Genomic DNA, 21242 nt, shown 5'->3' on the forward strand with positions numbered 1-21242 from the left:
GTTCCTATGTTAGGCTATAAGTTCCTTGAGGGCAAGATCCATGTCTGCCATTTCTGTATTCCCAGAGTGCATTCCATCCTTCCTACTTAATGCTTATTGTGGGGTGAATTTATTACTTCCCAAGAAAGGAAGAGTTCTGTATCCTCCTGTGTGTGTGTGTATCATTTCCCAAACTTCAATTATTCTTCCCACTAAGTTGCTACATAGTTGATACCACTGGAAAAGTTGTGATTTTGACATTTTGAAATGCCTATCCTTAAGGGACAGGAGGAAAAAGGCAAAGTTATGAAAGGAAACAGAAAGGAATAAACTGAGGAAGAAAGGGTTTAGGAAGAGAGGGACAGCTGACAGCATTAAATATCACTCAGGTCAAAGAAGACAAAAACCAAGATAGTTGATTTTGGCAGTTCAGAAGAGTCATGAGAGCAAATGCAGGCTTCAGGGGGTTAAGGGCTGGGTGATTGGTCAGGAAGAGGAGGACACTTTCACTCTCTGAGGCATGGCTCTCTGCTCATAGGCAGGGGAGAAAGAAGAGAGCATTTTGAGAAAGGCATGAAGAGAAAGGGAAAAAGTCTTTGTAAGCTAAGGGAAAAACTTACTGTGGGGATGTTGTAATATAAATGACCCATTTAAAACACACCCCCATTTAATGTCACTTGAGCATAAGCCAACCCTGTACAACACATAGTTTATTTCTTTTAACAGTTATTTCTGATCTGTTTCCAGAGCAAACCCACTAGCAAGGTGGCTAAGAATCCATGAGTGTATCTGAGGCCCTTCCCATTGGACGCCAGTGAGACTCCAGCATGGCAGTGACAGCCTAGACCAGGATGCCAGGTGGCATGCCCACTGACTCAGGTCCACAGCTCGCCCACGCACACACTCAGTTCACCCTGCTACCTCTGTTTCCTCATACTGTAGAAGGAGGATGAGCTCTTCAGATCTGTATACAACTTGAGACTTAACCTGTTGAGAAATGATATGAACTCTTATGTGGCAGTGCTCTATACAGAACCGCGGGCCCTAACCTCAGCAGCTGGTACAGCAGTATGGCCTCAGGGAACACTGTCACCTGGTCATGGAAAATGACTACCTGCTATAACCCAGGTGTTATAGACATGGACTGCACTTACAGTTATACTGTGGTATTGTCTAAAGATTTCCAAAATTAGAGCAAGTGGATGAAAGACAAGTATTATTTGATATGTAGAAGCACATATTATAGTAAAAGAATGGTCTTTTTGAAAATTCTTCCAATACACATGTGATTCAGTTTTCAAAGAAATTAATATACAGGTACTTTATTCTTTAAATTTAGAATATATTCCTTGAAACCAGACTCACCAGGAGGGAAATTAGCAAAAAATATACAGTGGTGAGATTTATAGGCCATTTTTAATTTCCTTTACGTCTCTAATTTTCCTACTTTATTAGATTTTTATCTTGATATTATAACCATTGTCTGGATTTCATATCGTACATGACACTTTTGATTTCCATGTGGTGCCCATAGCTGTATGATATCTTAGCACAGATAGTAGGAGCAGCAGAAATATCCTCAGCAATTTTATGGTGTTTAGGAGAAACACTTGTCTTGGTAAAATTTACTCAGAATGGTTGGACTTTCCCCCATGGTGCTTTATGTACTCAGGGTGGTGATTCCGTTTCTTGAGTGTGAACAGTTGTCTCTAGAAAAGGTTAGTGCATGAAAGAACTGCTGTGTGAGGAAGTGGAATTGTAATATAGTAAGTTTAAATGTGTTTGGAAGAAATGTGCTGAAACCACTGATGCCTCTAAAGGCTCCATATGTAGTCAGCACACGTATACGGTATATAGCTATAAAATCAAAACCAAATGTTTTCAAAGCGAATAAAAGCAATTATTGAATAAGATTTTTAAGGTTGCTGTGCATATGTGTGCAGATTTTTCAGGAACACAAAAAAAGTCATTATATGGGTAAAATTAAACCACAGTATGAAAACTAAGCAATTTGGGACCCACTGCCCTCTGTTGATAACATGTTTGTAGATAGAAATACATAGCTTCTCTTTCATTTGAAAGAAAATGGATCCATTTAAAATAAAGTGTAATGAATAATTGTATAAGCCTAGGGCTATTTTCATTTCACAGGGCTGATATTATAAACATCTAAAACGTAAAGGACTCCTTTAAAGTCTCAAGCAGTGAAAAGAAAGTCTCAAATGTGCTATTGAAACAAAGGACTTATTACTTCAAAACCACTTGCTTTCATCTTAGTTTGCATTTGGTGGAGGAGGAAATAAAGCAAGGAGAATTTTTTTTGCCCTAGGTGTGTTCTGGAAATATGAAAGCTTCTGGCCACTTGGTGTTTACATTTGAACCACCACAGCATATAATGATTTATATGTTTTCATTATATTTAGAATTATTCTTTCAAGGTTATTCTATCTTATCTATCCCAATTTTTCCTCAATGAGTTTTTAAGTCCAGAATTTGCAGTCTAGTGAATAATGTTCAAACTTGGAGATTATGGACCTATGTAATTTTGCATAGAGAAATTAACTATTAGAGCTAGGATTTTTTTTTTTTTTTTTACCTGTAAGGGGATCGCAACCCTTGGCACGGTGTTATCTGTACCACGCTCAGCCATTGAGCGCACCGGCCATCCCTATATAGGATCTGAATCCGCGGCCTTGGCGCTACCAGCACCGCACTCTCCTGAATGAGCCATGGAGCTGGCCCAGAGCTAGGAATTTTTAATTGCTACTTTTGGGAAGTGGACATTTTGGCAAGTTTACTTATTCCTACTATCTCTAGTTTCTCTTGTGTTTGAAGAAAGAGAAGATGGCGGCATAGTGATTAAGAGGCCAGACTCCAGAACCAGACTACCTAGGTTCCTAGTTTTGTGACTTTAAACAAGTTCCTTAATCTGCCTGTGCCTCAATTTCACCTCATAAGGTTGCTGTGAGAATTAAATGAGATAATATAGATAAAGCACAAGAGCAACTGGTACTCCGAGTGCAAGCTGTTATTTTTTGTCTGTTTGTGTGATTGCTTAAAAAGAACAGCAATGAAAAATACCCGTGTGAGTGCTCCCTGAAAGCATAATAATGTTATATTTAATTTCCTTATTAGAATTGCAATTTGAAATAAAAAGTCCCCAAAAGTGAGATTTATGAAGTTAAGAGATCAGGATATAAAAATCAGTAATCTAATCTTAGAGACATACGAGTGTAGTCACTTTTTTCAGAGTGACAGTTGAGAGCCACAAGCTTTGTTTGTAACTGCTAGCATGATTTTGAAGAAATAAGCCATAATATGAGTAAAAAACCTATTTCAAATGAGCTGGAAATAGCCAGCACAGCAGCCAATGAGCTAACATTGTTGAGAATTTGAGAGTAGTGATCCACAAGTTAAATGTTTTTTCTTCTGCTAAGAAAGATTCAAGAAACTAGAATTTTGCAGGATGCATTTTGAATTTTAGAAAAAGTTCAGCTTAGGGCCGGCCCGGTGGCGCACTGGATAGTGCGCCGCTTGGGAAGCGCGGCGGCGCTCCCGCCCGAGGGTTCGGATCCCACATACAGACCGGTTCCCGCTCACTGGCTGAGCGAGGCGCGGGAGCAACACCGAGGGTTGCGATCCCGTTGCCAGTCCCCGGTCCGGTAAGGGGGCAACACTGAGGGTTGCGATCCGTGGCCGGACACGGAAAAAGACAAAAGACAAAAAAAAAAAAAAAATTCAGTTTAGTCAACTTCTGTTGGGCACTCAGTTTATATCAAGACCTAGAAAGGCTACAGAAACAGATCTTTCAATCGAAGGTGTGAGTGAAGGTGTGAGAAGGGCATCTGGAAGGAAGGGTCTTATGGTAGGATTTTATAACAGGAAGGAAGGGCCTGATGGTAGGATTTTGTAACGGGAGTTTCTGTGGTGTAGGAAGAGACTGTAGCCAGGCTATAGTGGCTGGAGAGTGCAAGGGTGGTAGGCACCTGGGTATTTGTTCATTTAGTTGATAGATATTTACTGAATACCTTCTAAAAGGCACTGTTCTAGGCACTGATGATGCACTAAATAAACCAAACAAAAATCCCCTGCCCTCATGGAACTCACAGTCTGGAGGATAAGTTCCTTATAGTTTTAGCTAGAAGGAAAGTTATAGGTTTATAGTTTAGTTATTTTTTGGATTTACACTACATGAACCTGTTTATAGACTGAGTTCTTTTTTAAGAACTGATAGAGTAAAGGTATGGAAAAAGGGAATAACTTGACAAACAAAAGTTCTGGAAGAGACTGCAAAGAAGATGGATCCTCCTCTATTAAATCTATTTTCTTTTCACTTATGAAGTATGAATTTTAGATCTTCTCTTTCCCAGATGTAGATGTAGCTATAAAATTGTTATTGTCTTTTATGGGCATTATTCTGATTCTTAATACCCTGTGGCATATTATTACTGCTACTTTACACAAAAAGGAAAGGACAATGATCTTGTAAGTTTCTACTACAATTACATATAAATACTTACAATCCCATTAGATCTTTTATTGTTAAATACCCGTATTAGGTCTAAAATATGAGGCTTTAACGAATTGCTCTCTTATGCAGCAAAAAAGCTGTGTTGCTTCTTAGGCCTTCTTTGTGATTTCTTTGTGCTTTTGTAGTTATGCAGCCCTGATAGCTGACTGGCCAGTGGTCGTCTTGGGCATGTGCACTGTGTTCATTGTGGTCTGTGCCTTGGTTGGAGTATTAGTGCCAGAGCTTCCTGATTTCTCTGATCCATTGCTGGTAAGGAGAATTGAGCCACTAAAATTTATCTGTTTTATTTAGCCTAAAATCATCTGCAAAAATTAAGTATTTTAATACATGTTGCATTATGTTATATAGTATCCTATTTCTTTTAAAACCTTCTCAAGCCATCAGTAAGTATACAGCTCTGTTTCTGAAAAGTAAAGACATGTCTTATGTGTATTCTCACATTCTTAACAGGGCAAGGAACTTGGTCACCCTCAAAAATCTGGAAATTTTACTTCTTGGTCCCCATGTTTAAGCTAAAAAGCAATAAATTGGAGAATCTGCATACTATAAAAATATTTTCATAAAGCCTTTGAAACTAAGTGTTTCTTTTTTCCCCTGAAGAAGTTAATTTCAGTATTACTAACTGATAGCAGGGTTTGCTTTTAAGTAAATGTTCCTTTGGAGTGTAATAATGAGGAAAATATGATCAAGGATAATGATATATTTTTTGTAAAACACTGATAATGCCTAACCTAATTTAATTTGACCATAATTTTTTATGATAAAAATAAGTATTTACTAAGTGCGTAGGCACAAATTATAAAGATGAGCTTCTGATACGTTTTTTTCCTCTCTCCTTAGACATGTAACATACCAAAGAATCAAACTGTTTTGTCACAGTGAACAGGTGATCATTATCATGTCAAGTCATCTTGTTTAATGCAGTTCATCCCTGGCATAGCTGTGAGGAACATCTGTATCTGCTGTTGAAAGCTGTGCATCACGTTGGCATTGCTTTCCCAAGCTTTATTTATAACTATACTTAAATGAAACACACTAATGGGAACTAATAATATTTTGCTTTAGGGTTTTGAACCAAGAGGGACTGCAATAGGCCAGAGACTGGTCACATGGAATAACATGGTGAAAAATACAGGATACAAAGCAACATTAGCAAATTATCCTTTTAAATATGCAGATGAACAAGCCAAAAGGTAATCGTTTATCTGTGTATAACTTTTAAGCAAAACATTATTTAATGAGTTCACCTTTTAATATTGCCTGATAAAAAAGATTAAATGTAAAATGTATGTCTCAATCTTTTGCCACTGAATTTAACTTGTCATTGTCTTTTAAGATTTTGTTGTACTGGAATAAAAAGATGAGGTTGTCTCTCTCTTTTTTTTCTTTTTCAGAAGTGAGAAAATTATTGTTGGTTGCTATGTTAATCCTTCCAACTTAATATTGAGTGCTAAATAGGTCATGTCTTTGAGGAATGTACTGTTGCTGGTAGGCTTATCAGCCTGGAAATGGGTAGAACTTTATTGAAGCTCAAACTGTTGTTCCATTTCAGCCATCGGGATGATAGATGGTCAGATGATCATTATGAAAGAGAGAAGAGAGAAGTTGACTGGAACTTCCACAAAGACAGCTTTTTCTGCGACGTTCCAAGTGAGTGGCATTGTAGAGAAACAAACCCCCCGTGGTTTCCTAGCATTTAAGACTGAACATCGTCACAATCTAGACAGTCACACAGCTTCACTATTTCTATTGTACTTAACAAGATTTTAGGTAACTAACTTATTATTTTACTTTTCTAGATTAGTCAACCAAAAGTCCGAATTTATTTTTCTCTAATAAAAAGTAGTAAGAAACAGTGATGATTGAGTTATATTTAGTTTTAAGGAAGATATAAATCTAATAAAATTTTTGACGTTGCCCAAAATTTCACATCCTTTTTAAGAATTTTTTGTACTGTTTATTTCTAGGTCAAATAACAAGTACATATTGGACTGAAGACTGAAATAGTCTATTGTATTATCAAAAGTATTTTTTAAATTCTGATTCATTCAAAAAGCATGTATCAAGAGCTTTCTATGTGCCTGCCTAGTCTGCCTAGTCGCTAAGTAATACAGATAGAGATATGAATAAAATAAAGTCCAGAGGTCCAAAGCTTGAATGCCTCAAGGCCTGGCACGCAATGTGCATGAGCAAAGCCAGCTGGGTGTAGTAAGCAGGAAGCGAGGGTGATGATGGAGTGCTGAGGAGCACTGCCCTGTCTAAAGATACCACTGTTACTTAGCTGCAGCAAAATATGGCCTTGTGGAAAGGAGGGCCCAAATATTGCAAGAACTTCCCAGAGGTCAGGAATCCAGATTTTAATGTGGAATCTTCAGATCTCTAAATGTTGGCAGCAAATTCGCTAACCAAAATTCACTGTAGCATAGTAAGCCTGATTACTTTGCAGCTGCCAGGGAAGAAGGAACACACAGCCTAGAGGAAATACATGTCGGTATGTAAGCCATTGATTAGCCATAGTGATTAGAAATGAAGAATTGTAGATAATTTCAACTTCTGATTAAGTGAATATTAACATTAAAGCTCTTTTGGTTTTAGCTTTTTTTATTGTTGTAGAAAAATCTCTCTTAATTGTGTATTTTCCTGTCTTAGAACACTGGAGGATCTGATTAGATCTTTGGTATTTCTAGATCTTACCAAGTTACAGGGTCTTTATTTTTAACATTGTTATTCATTGTTTAATGAGTTCACCTTTTAATATTGCCTGAAAATAAAGGTAAAATGTATGGCTCAAAATCTTTTGCCACTGAATTTGTTTAACTTGTCATTGTCTTTTAAGATTTTGTTGTACTGGAATGAAAAGATGAGGTTCCCTTTTTTTTTTTTCTTTTTCAGAAGTGAGAAAATTATATAGTAATAGAGAGATAGAAGGAGATTAGGCAGAATCTTATACTGATCCCAAGAAGCAATACAAGTTTCCCTTTCTGTCTCTTCTTTTTAAAAACATTGGAAAAATTGAACTCTGGTTAGTTGCATGTTCTGGCTGGTTTATTTCTCTCAATCAAAGTGTCACTATATATTATTGCTTAACCAACATCTGTTAATTAATATCTTAACCAGGAAAAAACTAGCAAATTCATAAAATATAGCCTTGTTTATATTTCAGTAGTCAATATTTGTCTCATAAGTAATAGGTTCTGCCTTGACTAAAGCCATTACCAGCTTTATCTGAATGAAATGTTTCAGTTTCCACAAGGCTCTTTTTGCTCTTCAGAATCAATTAACATAAGGTGACAGGCCATTTATTTGAAGATAGGAGTTTACTAAAGAAAACTTCATGAACATGAATAAAACCTTCTATTTTAAGGCTTTATTCATAAATTTGCCAATTGATTTTCTTTGTTAGCACAGTAAGGCATTTTAGTTAAGTAAAATTAATCTACTTTGTTTTACTTGGTTCATATTAAGTTTTTTTTTTTTTAATGACTGAGGAGACAGAAATAATACTTATTGAGCACCATTTTTTAAAATCTCATTTAGGTCTGGGAAAGGGGACATCAAAGGGCATAAATACAGTATCTATGTAAATGGCCAGAGTAATCCAATCCATATTGTCCTGAACACTAAACACCTTGCTGCTTTAGAAGATCCCAGGATGCAAGAAGATAGGTATATATCCTGAGTCTTCTCTAGTGCCAAAAAGATGTCAACACCAAAAAATGTAAAGTCAGCCTCTTGGTTTGGAAGAGCTGTCAATTTTTTATGTGTTCAGAAGCAGTTTCTCCAAATGGAAACTGCTGTCTGATGTCACTAATAGATCTGTCCAAGCACAGCAGCCAAGCAGAAAAGTAACTCATTGTGTTCTTAGCTCTAAAATCTAAAATCACCAGTTAACTAAAAATCATTGCTGGCTGGTTAGCTCATTTAGGAGAGCATGGTGCTCATAATACCAACGTCACAGGTCAGATCCCCTAACTGGCTAGCTGCCAAAAAAAAAAAAAAAAAGTCTAAATTAAAGTTCTCCGGGTGAGTGCAGTATGTAGCCAGACTTGAAAACGACTGATCTAATAGTTTGTCCCTCAGCTTTTCTTGAAAGAGATTTATTTTCTTATTAATCCAACAAAAAAAAAAAAAAAAAAAAAAGGTCAAATAATGTGTCCTGCTAAGAGCTAGCCTGACAGCCAGATGCAGTCACTTGTTCTATCAACAGTTTCTTAATAGAATAGGAGGTAAAATGGAAAGAACCAGCTTCATTGTGCTGACGTGAATGCCTTCTTCTGAGAACTAGGTGATTGCTTACCCCAGTCACCTAGTTAGCTGGTCCCACACCTCCTGGCTTTTACTTCATTCTTTGTTTTGAGAGGCTATTTGTACGTTTTGAAAATGGCTTACCCATTGGTTGGGATATCAGGATTTTCTGTCAGTGCCATCTTTTCTCTAACTCCAAATAGACCAAAGCCACAAAACATTCTTAAATAGACCAAAGTTTCTTAATCAGTGGTCAGTTTTAATATGCCACATTTTCTTCTCTCCTGCGGCTGTCAGCTCCTTATTTGGAGGCTGTGAACATGTTTCTGTTTGTTGTGGGTTCTTATACAGAAAATTAACTCTGAAGTAGTAAATGCACAGGACTCTGCTAGGTGCTTGTACACCATTCGCCATGGGTCTGTGACCTTGGAATTTGTAACACTTTAATGGATGAGGAGTTAAGCTCAGAGAAGTTAAGCCAGTCTGGTTATTTTATAATCCCACCTTAAATGAGAGCAGTTCATTAATTTCTGTACCTTTTACTTTCCATTATTCTACCTTTGGTTGATCTTCAGATCTTCCCTTGCCTGAAGACACTGAAGCGACTGAATTCATTCAACTAATTAATAGCTGGTGTTTGCTGGTAATTACTATGTGCCAGGAAGTGTTCTAAACACTTTAATAAATTATTTCATTTAATCCTCATGACAGTGTTATGAATTAAATACTATTATTTTGCCCACTTTATAGATGAGGAAATTTTACACAGGTGGTAAGTGGCAGACTCAGGGTTAGAACCCAGCCAAGTCTAATTCCAGAGTCCGTGCCTTCACTCACCTGCTTTGTGCTTCCGTAGTAAAGAAGGTACCCTCCCCCTCCCATTTTTGTTTTATTTTACTATATATGCCATTTTCCACTCAGATGAATCTTAAAGAGTCATCATAACCTGGAGTAAGAATCTTTATTTTTAAGAAGCTAGCAATTTATTCCATGAGTACATGTTAGATTCTGAATGGACTCAAAGACTCGAAAGCCAGTAAACTATACTGTACCATGATAGTTTTCATAAATGAAAGAAGTATATTATTTCATATATATTTGTGTATGTGTGTATCAGACTATAAAAATTATCATTGGGGTAGCTTACAAAAAGGCATACACAAAGGGTAAGTTAAATGAATTATATGAAGGGAAGATAATGAGAAAATAATAATACTAAAGCTAAGGATGAGATTCAGTGTACAATAATGCCTACCCCACAATCCTGTACGTTTGCTGATACAAAGAGAGCCACGCTTGTCTCTAACTTCCCACCAACCACAGCAAAAAAGGGTTTCGCAGTCAGTAACAAAAGCCATATAAATAGGGTAACAAATTTGTTTTTTAGAAAAAGTCTAGCTTTTTTCATGCTAAGATAGGAGGGAACAATTTCCAGTAGTTTTCATAAAAGAAGTGTGATGTCGTGTACAAAGTTCTTAACAATGTGCTTACAATGAGTACATTGTTGAATTTCAGCTGATTTTTATAAAACATAGGTAGGCTGGTAGCAGGAAAACATTATAGCAAAAGCATTCCTACAAGGGGTGAAAGCAGTGAAGTCCTGTGCATGGCTTTCTAATGGTTTGGTTTTATATGTTTGCATAATTTAGACTCTAAAGGAATAGATGTACTCTGCTTGTCTGAGTATTTTTTCTACTAGGCTCATGATAAGGATTGGACAGTTGTGAGTTCAGTTTTGCAAGAACAGGACAAGCATATTTTCTAGGTCACCAACTAAGGGCGTATCTATATGCTTTGGCAATTAATTGGGAAGAGAGTAGTATTGTGGTCCTCTTATGAGAATTTAAGGAACAAAGCCAAGATACGTGTCCATATGAATGGTTTGTATGACCCGTTACAGGTTCATACCAACAAATGAATAAAAGGCAATCAAGGCCCCAAAGGTCTGCCTCAAAGACCATGATTATTATTTTAATTTAATAAATGCTATTTTACCAATTGCAAATGCCTTTGAACTCTACTATGAACACAGAATAATAAACCTTGTTCATAGAGATAATATAATCATCTAATATCTTAAGCGGTAATTATTGGCTAACAGTTCAGCATTCAGATTATTACTGTACATTTTTCGGATCTCCCAGTTCTCCAAGATCCTTTTAGGATTTTTATTTTTTAAGGTGGTTTGAGCAGACTGTGTCCTAAGACTACTTGGCAATCTTTCCTCCCTGCTACCCCCCAAATCCTGGTTATTATACTTAAGAACTTGATTATTAAAAACTATCAAGTTAAATGGGACACAACCAAATGATACAGAGCGAAAGAGCTTAATTGTTGGTGTTGACTCCAGAAAATGTCTGGTAATCAGTGTAATATCTCAGTGAGACCAGATGTTTCAATTGTTGCCTGCCTATGTTTACAGCACATTTAGTTTAAACTCCAGATTCTGTTTAAATTACATGCCACTTATGCTTATAATTTAGACAGGCTTTGGTTTCCAAAATAAACAGCTTCTGTTTCTGATACTGTTGTCAACCTCCTAACAGAAATGCTTGTTTTCTCTGACTCTTTTGAAAGGAGCCTCAGTTGATTCCCTGCTCTTCTTCATTACTTCTTTCTGCCCTTTGACATCCTAAGGGATGCACTGGCAGATAGTCATCAGTGACCAGAAGTGTCTCTCTCTAATCTTGAGTCTGCTGGAAACCATTTCCCTGTTCCTTAGTTTTTGTACATTGTACAAATTGGAGCTCTAAAGACCCAGATTATAAAATCTGAAATTTGTGCCTGTTTACTAGACTCTGCTTACTAGGGTAACATGGGGACAGCCGGAATCCCCCAGAAGCATAGAGGATCCCAGAAATATGTTTCCCAATTCTTGTTTTAAAGAAGGCTATCGAGCCCTTTTTCTTTTCTCCCTAGGCTCCCCTTAAACTGTTAATACATGGGGAGCTTTGTTACATGGGGAGGGAGAGTACAGCAATCAGTTGAACCTGGTATTAAGGGCTTAATTTTTCTCCCTTCATTCTTTTCTTGGCTTCTTAAAATATCTCCAACTTAGCCGATAGTTTTACAACTTAAGGCATTTTTTTAAATTCTGCTGATTTCTTCTTCTCTCCTCTCTTCCTTGACCTGTTGTTCTAAGTCAGCCCCACCCCCACTGTGATCTAACTAGGGAAGTGTGCAAAGACACATTGTGACCGTGTAGCAGTGACCCTCGAACACGTGATTTGTGAACGACTAGAAGTTATAGCCTGTATTCCCCATGGGAGTTGCGAAAAATTACTCTCACTTACTTTGTTTTTATTTTTATAAACTTTAAAGATTTTAAAATGATTTGTATGAATCCCTTTTCCAAAGATATGGCAAAAATATAGCTGCTTTCTGCATGAAGATATACCAACTTGTCTGTCTCTTTAAGCCCCACAATATAATATGTGCCTCAGTGTTTATCTATCCCAGTCACAAAGAACTAGGTTAGTTCTTGTGTCACACCACACTCAGAGACCTTGGCGCTCCTTCTGCGGGTCCCATAAGTCCTTACACACAATATGGTACTTCTCAGATTGAATTATAATTACTTATTTTTTTGTCTAATTTCCCTGCCACACTGTGAGCAACTTGAGAGCAAGGACCACAATGCCTTATCCATCTTGTGTAAGTGCTAAGTAATTTTTTTCTTTTTTCTCTTGAATGGGTAGGAACATATGGCCTTACTCCCTGAAAATTGAGACAATTACTTGAACTCTGCTCCTTGAAATTTAGGATGCTGGCATCCAACTCGGGATAGAGAGTACCAGTCATGATGGCTTTTCTCTGTCCTTATTTCTTACCTTGTAAGAGTCCTCAAAAACTGTTTTTACAAAGGTTGTACCTCAGCCAGTACCACCTTTTGATTTGAGGATTGGCTCCCCAGTGGCTTATTAGTATTTTATTTGATAGCAGCCATCAAAGAAGCATTTGATTTGTGTTTATAATGTCCAGCTTTTAAATCTGTGGTCAAATATACACTTAAACAAAAAAACAGCAACAATAACAAAAAAAACCCCTGCTATTATTTAAAAAGGTTATTCAGGGACAGAATTCTGTGCTTTCTTTCCCAGTTTTAACAGCAACAATAACAAAAAAAAACCCTGCTATTATTTAAAAAGGTTATTCAGGGACAGAATTCTGTGCTTTCTTTCCCAGTTTTAGCTGGCAACTCTATTTCCTTTATCTTTGGGGCTTGGTTATTTCAGCAACTACAAGTATGTCCCTCTAGCTGATAATGGGTTTCATAATGGCTGCAATTTAAGTGGGGTTGAGTTACCTTTCTTTCAATTCACCAGGCTGACCCCGGGGGCTTGCATGTTATTTCTTTGTAGGTTAAACTAGTAATCTGCCATGAAAACCAGAGAGGTGCCATTTCAGGGTTTCCAGTTATTTATTAAGTGATTCTGTTTTCCCCAAGTTAGCATATGTGAATGTTTTTACCTGGAAACAATCAAATATGAATTATCCTGTTTTATAGAATGTGAATTATTGCTCTTCAAAAATGAGATTAAAAATGAAGTCTTCGTTAAAGTAAATATTATTTTAGTGCACTTGAATAATAACCCGTTTGGCTCATTTTTCTTTACCACCAGTAGAACATCTTTAAAGAAAAACAGCTTTTTATTGTGGAAATTTTTCAACTTAGGCAGAAGTAGAGAAAATAGCATAATGGATCCCCCCATGTACAGGATTTGGTTTCTACAATTCTCAGCACATGGCCAGTCTTGTTTCATCTACACCCTCCCCCCACAGGATTGGTTCCAGTAAAGTATCTTGACAGCTAGGGTTTAAGGGATCATAATGCCTTGGGTCTCGAATAAGTCCAAGTTCCAAAGAGATGATTTGTGCCAGCTTCTCCCTACTTCAATGCATGTTTGATAAAGCCTCGTTTGATCAAGGGTAAAGACTGTTTTTAATCCTAATAAAAAAAAAATATTTATACCCTCCTTGAACTTTGGAGTTTCTTTACTAGAACAGCCTTTGGTAGATATAGATGAGGGAAAGTGATGGGACCAGGTCATCTTTAGCTCTAGGTCATCTTTAGCTCTGGCACTTCTAAAGAGAAGTCTCTGGTCGGGCTCAAGAGAAGAGGAATATTTCTTATTCTCACCTTCAGGGAAGAGGGGTCATTTATCTAATTTACAGAATGGAATTGTGCAGACTTCACCATAATCTAGCAATGCCAGTAATGGAACAGTTTTTCAATTTTCTGTAACAAGAACAGCCATAAAAAGGAAGGCTTTCTCCAGAAATAGTGTTCTAAATGAAATTGTATCCACATTAAATCCAGAATTATCATACTTGCTAATATACAGCAGTCCACTATTTACCAAGAGAGAAAGTTTCCAAAAAAGGTTTCAGCCAATTTGAATAAACTTTGTGAAAGAAATAATTAAATCCCTACTTAAGTATTTATTTTATTAATTGTATATATATTTATTTAAAATTAGATATAAATAGTATTTTAACAGACACATTACCCTTTTCTACTCATATTTCAGGAAACAATTTTATTCCAAAACTTTCATGCATCAGTGCTTTTAATATTACTGGGATCACTTTGTGATTCACCTGGCAGTTTTTATCACAGTCTGTTTGGTCTGTTATAACAGAATGCGTTAGACTGGGTAATTTATAAACAATATAAATTTATTTCTTATTGTTGTGGAGCCTGGGAAGTCCAGGATAAGGAGTCAGCAGATCAGGTATCTGGTGAGGGCCCCTTCCTGAGAGATGGGACCTCTTTTAAAGGGGCACTAACCCCATTCATGGGGTGCCTCTCTCACAGCCTAAACACCTCCCCAAGGCCTCATCTCTTAACACTAACACTTTGTGGATTTGGTTTCAACATGCATATTAATTTGGGAGGAACACAAATGTTCAGACCATAGCAGTTTTCTAGAGAATATTGTCTTTGTATCTCAATCCACATGATTGGAAGCAATATTTTAGTGACCAAAAATTTTATGCTAATAACCAGAACTTTTAGGCAAAGCCGCAAATTTGTTTCATATCTCAGTTGTACAGTTGTTTTCTGAATTAATTCTGTAGGTGTATATACATTAGCTTCACAACTTATCCGCTCTTGCTTTCTAAAGTAGCTGAAGAGGTTTGTTTACTGGTAGGGGTTGATTTTTCTCCTTTCTTAAACCAGACTAGCTTGGTTGAAGCTATTTCACACTTGTGTGTCATACCCAAACAGTGGCTTTTCATTCAAAATAAAGTGACCTAGAGAGTACCCTGTAATATGAGATAGTTTTGGAGAGAAGTCTCACTTTGTATTCAAACTGATCCGTACTTTAAGAAGATGAATATTTAGTTTCTGTAACTTTCCCTGTCCCTCAAAGCTGCCTCAATTCAGACCTTTCTGACTGTGAACCGTTTTAAACTCCAAACCTTGTGCTTCTCTGTCTCTGTAGATCAGATCTCATCCCCAGTTTGGTGATCTCTGCCAGAGGACCACCGCTGCTTCCTGCTGTCCCAGCTGGACGCTGGGAAACTACATTGCCATTCTGAACAATAGATCGTCCTGTCAGAAAATTGTTGAGCGAGATGTTTCTCATACCTTGAAGCTTCTTCGGACATGTGCCAAACACTACCAGAATGGCACTCTGGGGCCAGACTGCTGGGACATGGCAGCCAGAAGAAAGGATCAGCTCAAGTGCACCAATGTGCCACGCAAATGTACCAAGTACAACGCTGTGTACCAGATCCTCCATTACTTGGTGGACAAAGACTTTATGACCCCAAAGACAGCTGAGTATGCCATGCCGGCTTTAAAATATAGCATGCTCTTCTCTCCCACCGAGAAAGGGGAGAGCATGATGAACATTTACTTGGACAACTTTGAAAACTGGAACTCCTCTGACGGCGTGACTACCATCACTGGGATTGAGTTTGGTATCAAACACAGTTTGTTTCAAGATTATCTTCTAATGGATACTGTGTATCCTGCTATAGCCATTGTGATTGTCCTTTTAGTCATGTGTGTCTACACTAGGTCCATGTTTATCACTCTGATGACAATGTTTGCAATAATCAGTTCCTTGATTGTTTCCTATTTTCTCTATCGTGTAGTATTTAACTTTGAGTTTTTCCCTTTTATGAACCTCACTGCACTCATTATTTTGGTTGGAATTGGAGCAGATGACGCATTCGTCCTGTGTGATGTTTGGAACTACACCAAATTTGACAAGCCTCATGCTGCAACCTCGGAAACAGTGAGCATCACCTTGCAACATGCTGCCCTCTCCATGTTTGTCACAAGTTTCACCACTGCTGCTGCCTTTTATGCTAACTATGTCAGCAACATTACAGCAATCAGGTGCTTTGGGGTTTATGCGGGGACAGCTATACTGGTGAATTATGTTCTGATGGTCACGTGGCTTCCAGCAGTTGTTGTACTGCATGAGCGTTATCTTCTCAATATATTCAGTTGCTTCAGAAAGCCCCAGCAGCAAATGTACGGTAACAAAAGCTGCTGGATGGTGGCTTGCCAGAGATGCCACAAAGTACTTTTTGCCATTTCAGAAGCGTCTCGGATTTTTTTTGAAAAAGTATTGCCATGCATTGTCATTAAGTTTCGCTACCTTTGGCTGTTCTGGTTCCTTGCCTTAACTGTAGGTGGGGCCTACATTGTGTGCATAGATCCGAAGATGAAACTGCCCTCCTTGGAGTTGTCCGAGTTCCAGGTGTTCAGGTCGTCTCACCCTTTTGAGCGCTACGATGCTGAGTACAAAAAGCTTTTCATGTTTGAACGTGTTCACCATGGAGAGGAGCTCCACATGCCCATCACAGTAATCTGGGGTGTGTCCCCAGAAGACAATGGCAATCCACTGAATCCCAAGAGTAAAGGGAAGTTGACATTAGATAGCAGTTTTAATATTGCCAGCCCAGCTTCCCAGACCTGGATTTTGCACTTCTGTCAAAAACTGAGAAATCAAACATTCTTTTACCAGACTGATGAACAGGACTTTACCAGTTGCTTCATTGAGACATTCAAACAGTGGATGGAAAACCAGGACTGTGATGAACCTGCCCTGTACCCTTGCTGCAGCCACTGGAGCTTCCCCTACAAGCAAGAGGTTTTTGAACTGTGCATCAAGAGAGCCATCATGGAGCTGGAAAGGAGTACGGGGTACCATTTGGACAGCAAAACCCCAGGGCCACGGTTCGATATCAATGATACTATCAGGGCAGTAGTGCTAGAGTTCCAAAGTACCTACCTCTTCACGCTGGCATATGAAAAGATGCATCAGTTTTATAAAGAGGTGGACTCCTGGATTTCCAGTGAGCTGAGCTCTGCACCTGAGGGCCTCAGCAATGGTTGGTTTGTCAGCAGTTTGGAGTTCTACGATCTCCAGGACAGCCTCTCTGATGGCACCCTCATTGCCATGGGGCTGTCCGTTGCTGTTGCGTTCAGCGTGATGCTGCTGACAACTTGGAACATCATCATAAGCCTTTATGCCATCATTTCAATAGCTGGGACTATATTTGTCACTGTTGGTTCTCTTGTCCTGCTTGGCTGGGAGTTGAATGTTCTGGAATCTGTCACCATTTCGGTTGCCGTTGGCTTATCTGTAGACTTTGCCGTCCATTATGGGGTTGCCTACCGCCTGGCTCCAGATCCTGACAGAGAAGGCAAAGTGATCTTCTCCCTGAGTCGCATGGGCTCTGCGATTGCCATGGCCGCTCTGACCACCTTTGTGGCTGGGGCTATGATGATGCCCTCCACAGTTCTAGCTTACACCCAGCTAGGCACCTTCATGATGCTCATCATGTGTGTTAGTTGGGCTTTTGCCACCTTCTTTTTCCAGTGCATGTGTCGATGCCTTGGACCACAGGGTACCTGTGGTCAGATTCCTTTACCTAAAAAACTGCAGTGCAGTGCCTTTTCCCATGCCTTGTCTACAAGTCCTGGTGACAAGGGACAAAGCAAAACACATGCCATGAATGCTTATCATTTAGATCCCAGGAGCCAAAAGCCTGAACTGGACCATGAGTTTTATGAATTAGAGCCTCTGGCATCCCACAGCTGCACTGCCTCTGAGAAGACCACTTATGAAGAGACCCACATCTGCTCTGAATTGTTCAACAGCCAAGCAAAGAATTTAGGGATGCCTGTGCGTGCAGCTTACAACAGTGAACTCAGCAAAAGCACCAAAAATGAAACTAGCTCTGCCTTGCTACAGCCCCCTCTTGAACAGCACACCATGTGTCACTTCTTCTCTCTGAATCAGAGATGTAGCTGCCCAAATGCCTATAATCACTTGAAATATGGCCCACACGTTTGCCAGCAGATGGGCAACTGCTTTTGCCACCACTGTACTGCTGCTGCTAGCAGCTTTGTCCAGATCCAGAACGGTGTGGCACCTCTGAAGGCTGCCGAGGGCTTCGTTCATCCCATCCCACACATCCACCACTGTCCCTGCCTGCAGGGCAGAGTGAAGCAACCTGGAATGCAGAATTCTCTGCCTAGGAATTTTTTCCTCCACCCAGTGCAGCATATTCAGGCCCAAGAAAAAATTGGTAAGACCGATGTACACAGTCTTCAGAGCATAGAAGAGCATCTTCCAAAGATGACAGAGCCACCATTTGTCTGCAGAAGCACTGGATCTTTACTAAAAGCATGTTGCAATCCTGAGAATAACCAAAGGGGACTCTGTCAAAATCGAGACAGTGGGAATATGGAAGGCAGTGGCGGGACTGAAAACAAGGTCTCCAGTTTAGTCCATCAGACCAGCAAGGCAGAAAGGAAAGTGGGGCTGAGCTTGTCACAGACTGATGTGACTGTGAATTCAGAACATGTAAATCAGAATGAACCAAAATTTATATTTAGCCATCTCATGGGGGAGGCTGGTTGTAGGTCCTGCCCACACAATCCACAAAGTTGTGGCAGAATTGTGAGTGTGAAATGCAGTTCTGCAGACTGTCAAATGCCAAACATTGAAACCAACGTGCCTGCTGTGTTAACACACACGGAGCTTTCTGGTGAAAGTGTGTTAATAAAAACACTGTAATAAATACAGCATTAAGTTCAGAACCAGTGCCTTAGTCTTTCTTTTGACATGAAAATCCAGAAATTTAGAAAGGGAGCCCCAAAATACAGGAACACCTTGTTAAAAACTTCATCTTGTTAAAAATTATGGAACATTTTAATATTCCATATGAACAGTGAACTAACTACAAATCTAATGAGTGCATTAGATTATTATATTGGCTGATTATTGGATTTTATATTTTCAAAAAGTATAGTTGATTTTTGTATTTATACTTAGCTTGAAAAATAATTCTCTCTTTCTACCCTCCCACAGTAGTAAACGAGAGATTTAAAGTTTGAATTATGTAGAAATGTCAGTTTTCCCAGGCAATCATATTTGCCTGATGTCTTTATTCTGGTGTGTTTGATTGGCAGTAATCAGGACTTCTAATTGCTCAACATAAATACTAGGAATTGCCCTGATTTTAATAGAGGATCTTCAGTTGGGATCTATGAACTAAACAACATTAAAATTTACATTTTTGGTGAGGCCTCATTTAGAAATTAATTGCCAAGCACCTTAATAGTGCATTTTACTTGTCTGCATGAGTAGACTTTACATGAAGTCATCGACACATTTATATCCAAATTGGTATCTTTCCCACATTAGCCAAAATGTACAGTTGTTCAGTTATTACATCTGTTAACCCAGAAGTCATAGGCATCGTCATGTGTCAGGCCACAATTATGTTACTGCCACAGAAGGAAGAGTCTGAATGAAGACATGTGGTCACCCAATATAGTATTTCATTTCACAGGATAGGTGGCGTTTTGACAAAGACCCAGGTAGGTGAATCCTAGCCTCTTAAAGCATTCACAGTAAGGGAAGTTGTCTAAAGTTTTGCTTCCATCTTTGTTCCTAAGAGGCCACGTTCAGAAGGCTTCTTTCTCCTGTGTTAAACAAACATGGTCTCATGGCACATTAGGATTATTTTATTGTGCAGCTAGCACCTGGAAATGCTCAGTCTTTAGGCAGCATCTTAAATGATCCTTGTGTGTGCTGCATAGGATCATGTGCAGTAATTGAGCTGTTGGAGCATGCTTTCTGCATGACACTTCAGATGACACAGCCCTCATCACAGGGCATGCCAGCCCCGTAAGGGGGAGTTCTCCTGCATGCTGCTTCCTTCTGGGATCCTACCTCCATTTTGGTCTTCTGAAGGAAACTAGTGGAAATATTTCTAAATACAATGTTCTTTTCAAAAGTTATGTTAGTTATTTTCTATGAATAGTTTTCCAAATTAGATCTGCATATTACCTAGCGTTTGAAAAAAAAAGCTGTCAAGAGCTTAGAAGGGTTCTTATGGGTGGTCGACTCCAGCCCACCTCCACTAAACCACATTCCTGTTATGTAGCTTTCCAGCTTTTGCTTGAATACCTCAGTGATGAGTAACTCACTGAATGATAACCTTGGTTGAACCAAAATCTGTTGTCCTGTAGTTTTTCTACCAGTTGGTCGTCATTCTGTTCTCTGAAGTGAAAACAAACATCTTTCTGCCGCAGATATTTGAAAACAGTGATCATGTCCTCCCACTCACTCCCCAGTTCACTCAGTTGTTCTTCACATGACCAGGTTTGAAGTGATTAAAACACTGACTGAGTAGCTATGGTCTTCTTTGGATAGGTTTGTCAAATTCCCCGTGCAAATATAGTACCCAACCCGACTCTATGATAACACCACAAGGAGGACCAGCCGCCAGGAGACTGGACAGGAGTCCTGCTGGTTCACTTAGAGGTGCAGATATCTTTTGGCTCAAGTATTACAGCCAACTCTTATGCAGCTTACGGGAAACTAAACCCACTAGGTCTCTCTTACATGTATAGCTGCTAAGCCACCTCTCCAAACCAGTTAGGTGTTTACACTGAAGTCCAGGAGCTTTTACGTCCATTCCTACTGTACTTAATTCTGTTAGATAAATAAAGGGAGAGGGGAGGAGAAGGAAACACTTGAAAATAGGACTGACAAGACCCAACACTAGATTCTTTGTTTTCCTTCTGAAATGTGTATCCGTAAAGTTGGCTAGTGAAAATTTAGTAGTCAAAAAGCACTTTTTTGTTGGGCATGGATACAGATTGAATTTAAGGGCAATACGAGATACAAATTGCTCTACAGATAGTTTGACCTGGAAGACTTGCATGTGAGCCAAGTGTCGTTTGATTTAGAAAATGAAAGCTGGAGTGAAAGAAGAAGGGACAGCCTCTGACTTCCCCCTGTGGCCTCCAGCACACTTAGCTATCATCTTTTACCCTGTCTGCTCTGCTGCCCTCCCGCCCGCCCCCTGCTTAGTTATCCTGAACCTTGAATATGGCAGCGAACTTTTTTCACATTTATTTCATCTCTGGACTTTGAATTGACTAGTTACTTTTTTCACACAGGAATTTTTTTTTTTTTTAAGAATTCATTTGCCAGGGCTAGAA

The 21242-nt window shown here is 38.9% G+C and overlaps 1 protein-coding gene across 1 annotated transcript in view; it reads left to right on the top strand.

Annotated features, from left to right (window-relative positions):
• The window catches only part of DISP1 (dispatched homolog 1 (Drosophila)), a 70638-nt gene extending 51811 nt beyond the window's left edge, over nucleotides 1-18827 (top strand). Inside the window, exons 4-8 of the mRNA XM_008581015.1 lie at nucleotides 4636-4759; nucleotides 5576-5703; nucleotides 6063-6160; nucleotides 13263-13315; nucleotides 15205-18827. Of these exons, the coding sequence (XP_008579237.1) occupies nucleotides 4636-4759; nucleotides 5576-5703; nucleotides 6063-6160; nucleotides 13263-13315; nucleotides 15205-18804 (4003 nt within the window). The 3' untranslated portion in view covers nucleotides 18805-18827. The remainder of the gene's footprint in view (nucleotides 1-4635; nucleotides 4760-5575; nucleotides 5704-6062; nucleotides 6161-13262; nucleotides 13316-15204) is intronic.
• The last annotated feature ends 2415 nt before the right edge of the window (nucleotides 18828-21242 follow it).

Source organism: Galeopterus variegatus, unplaced genomic scaffold (genome assembly GCF_000696425.1).
Source record: "Galeopterus variegatus unplaced genomic scaffold, G_variegatus-3.0.2 Scaffold2235, whole genome shotgun sequence".
Lineage (NCBI taxonomy): Eukaryota > Metazoa > Chordata > Mammalia > Dermoptera > Cynocephalidae > Galeopterus > Galeopterus variegatus.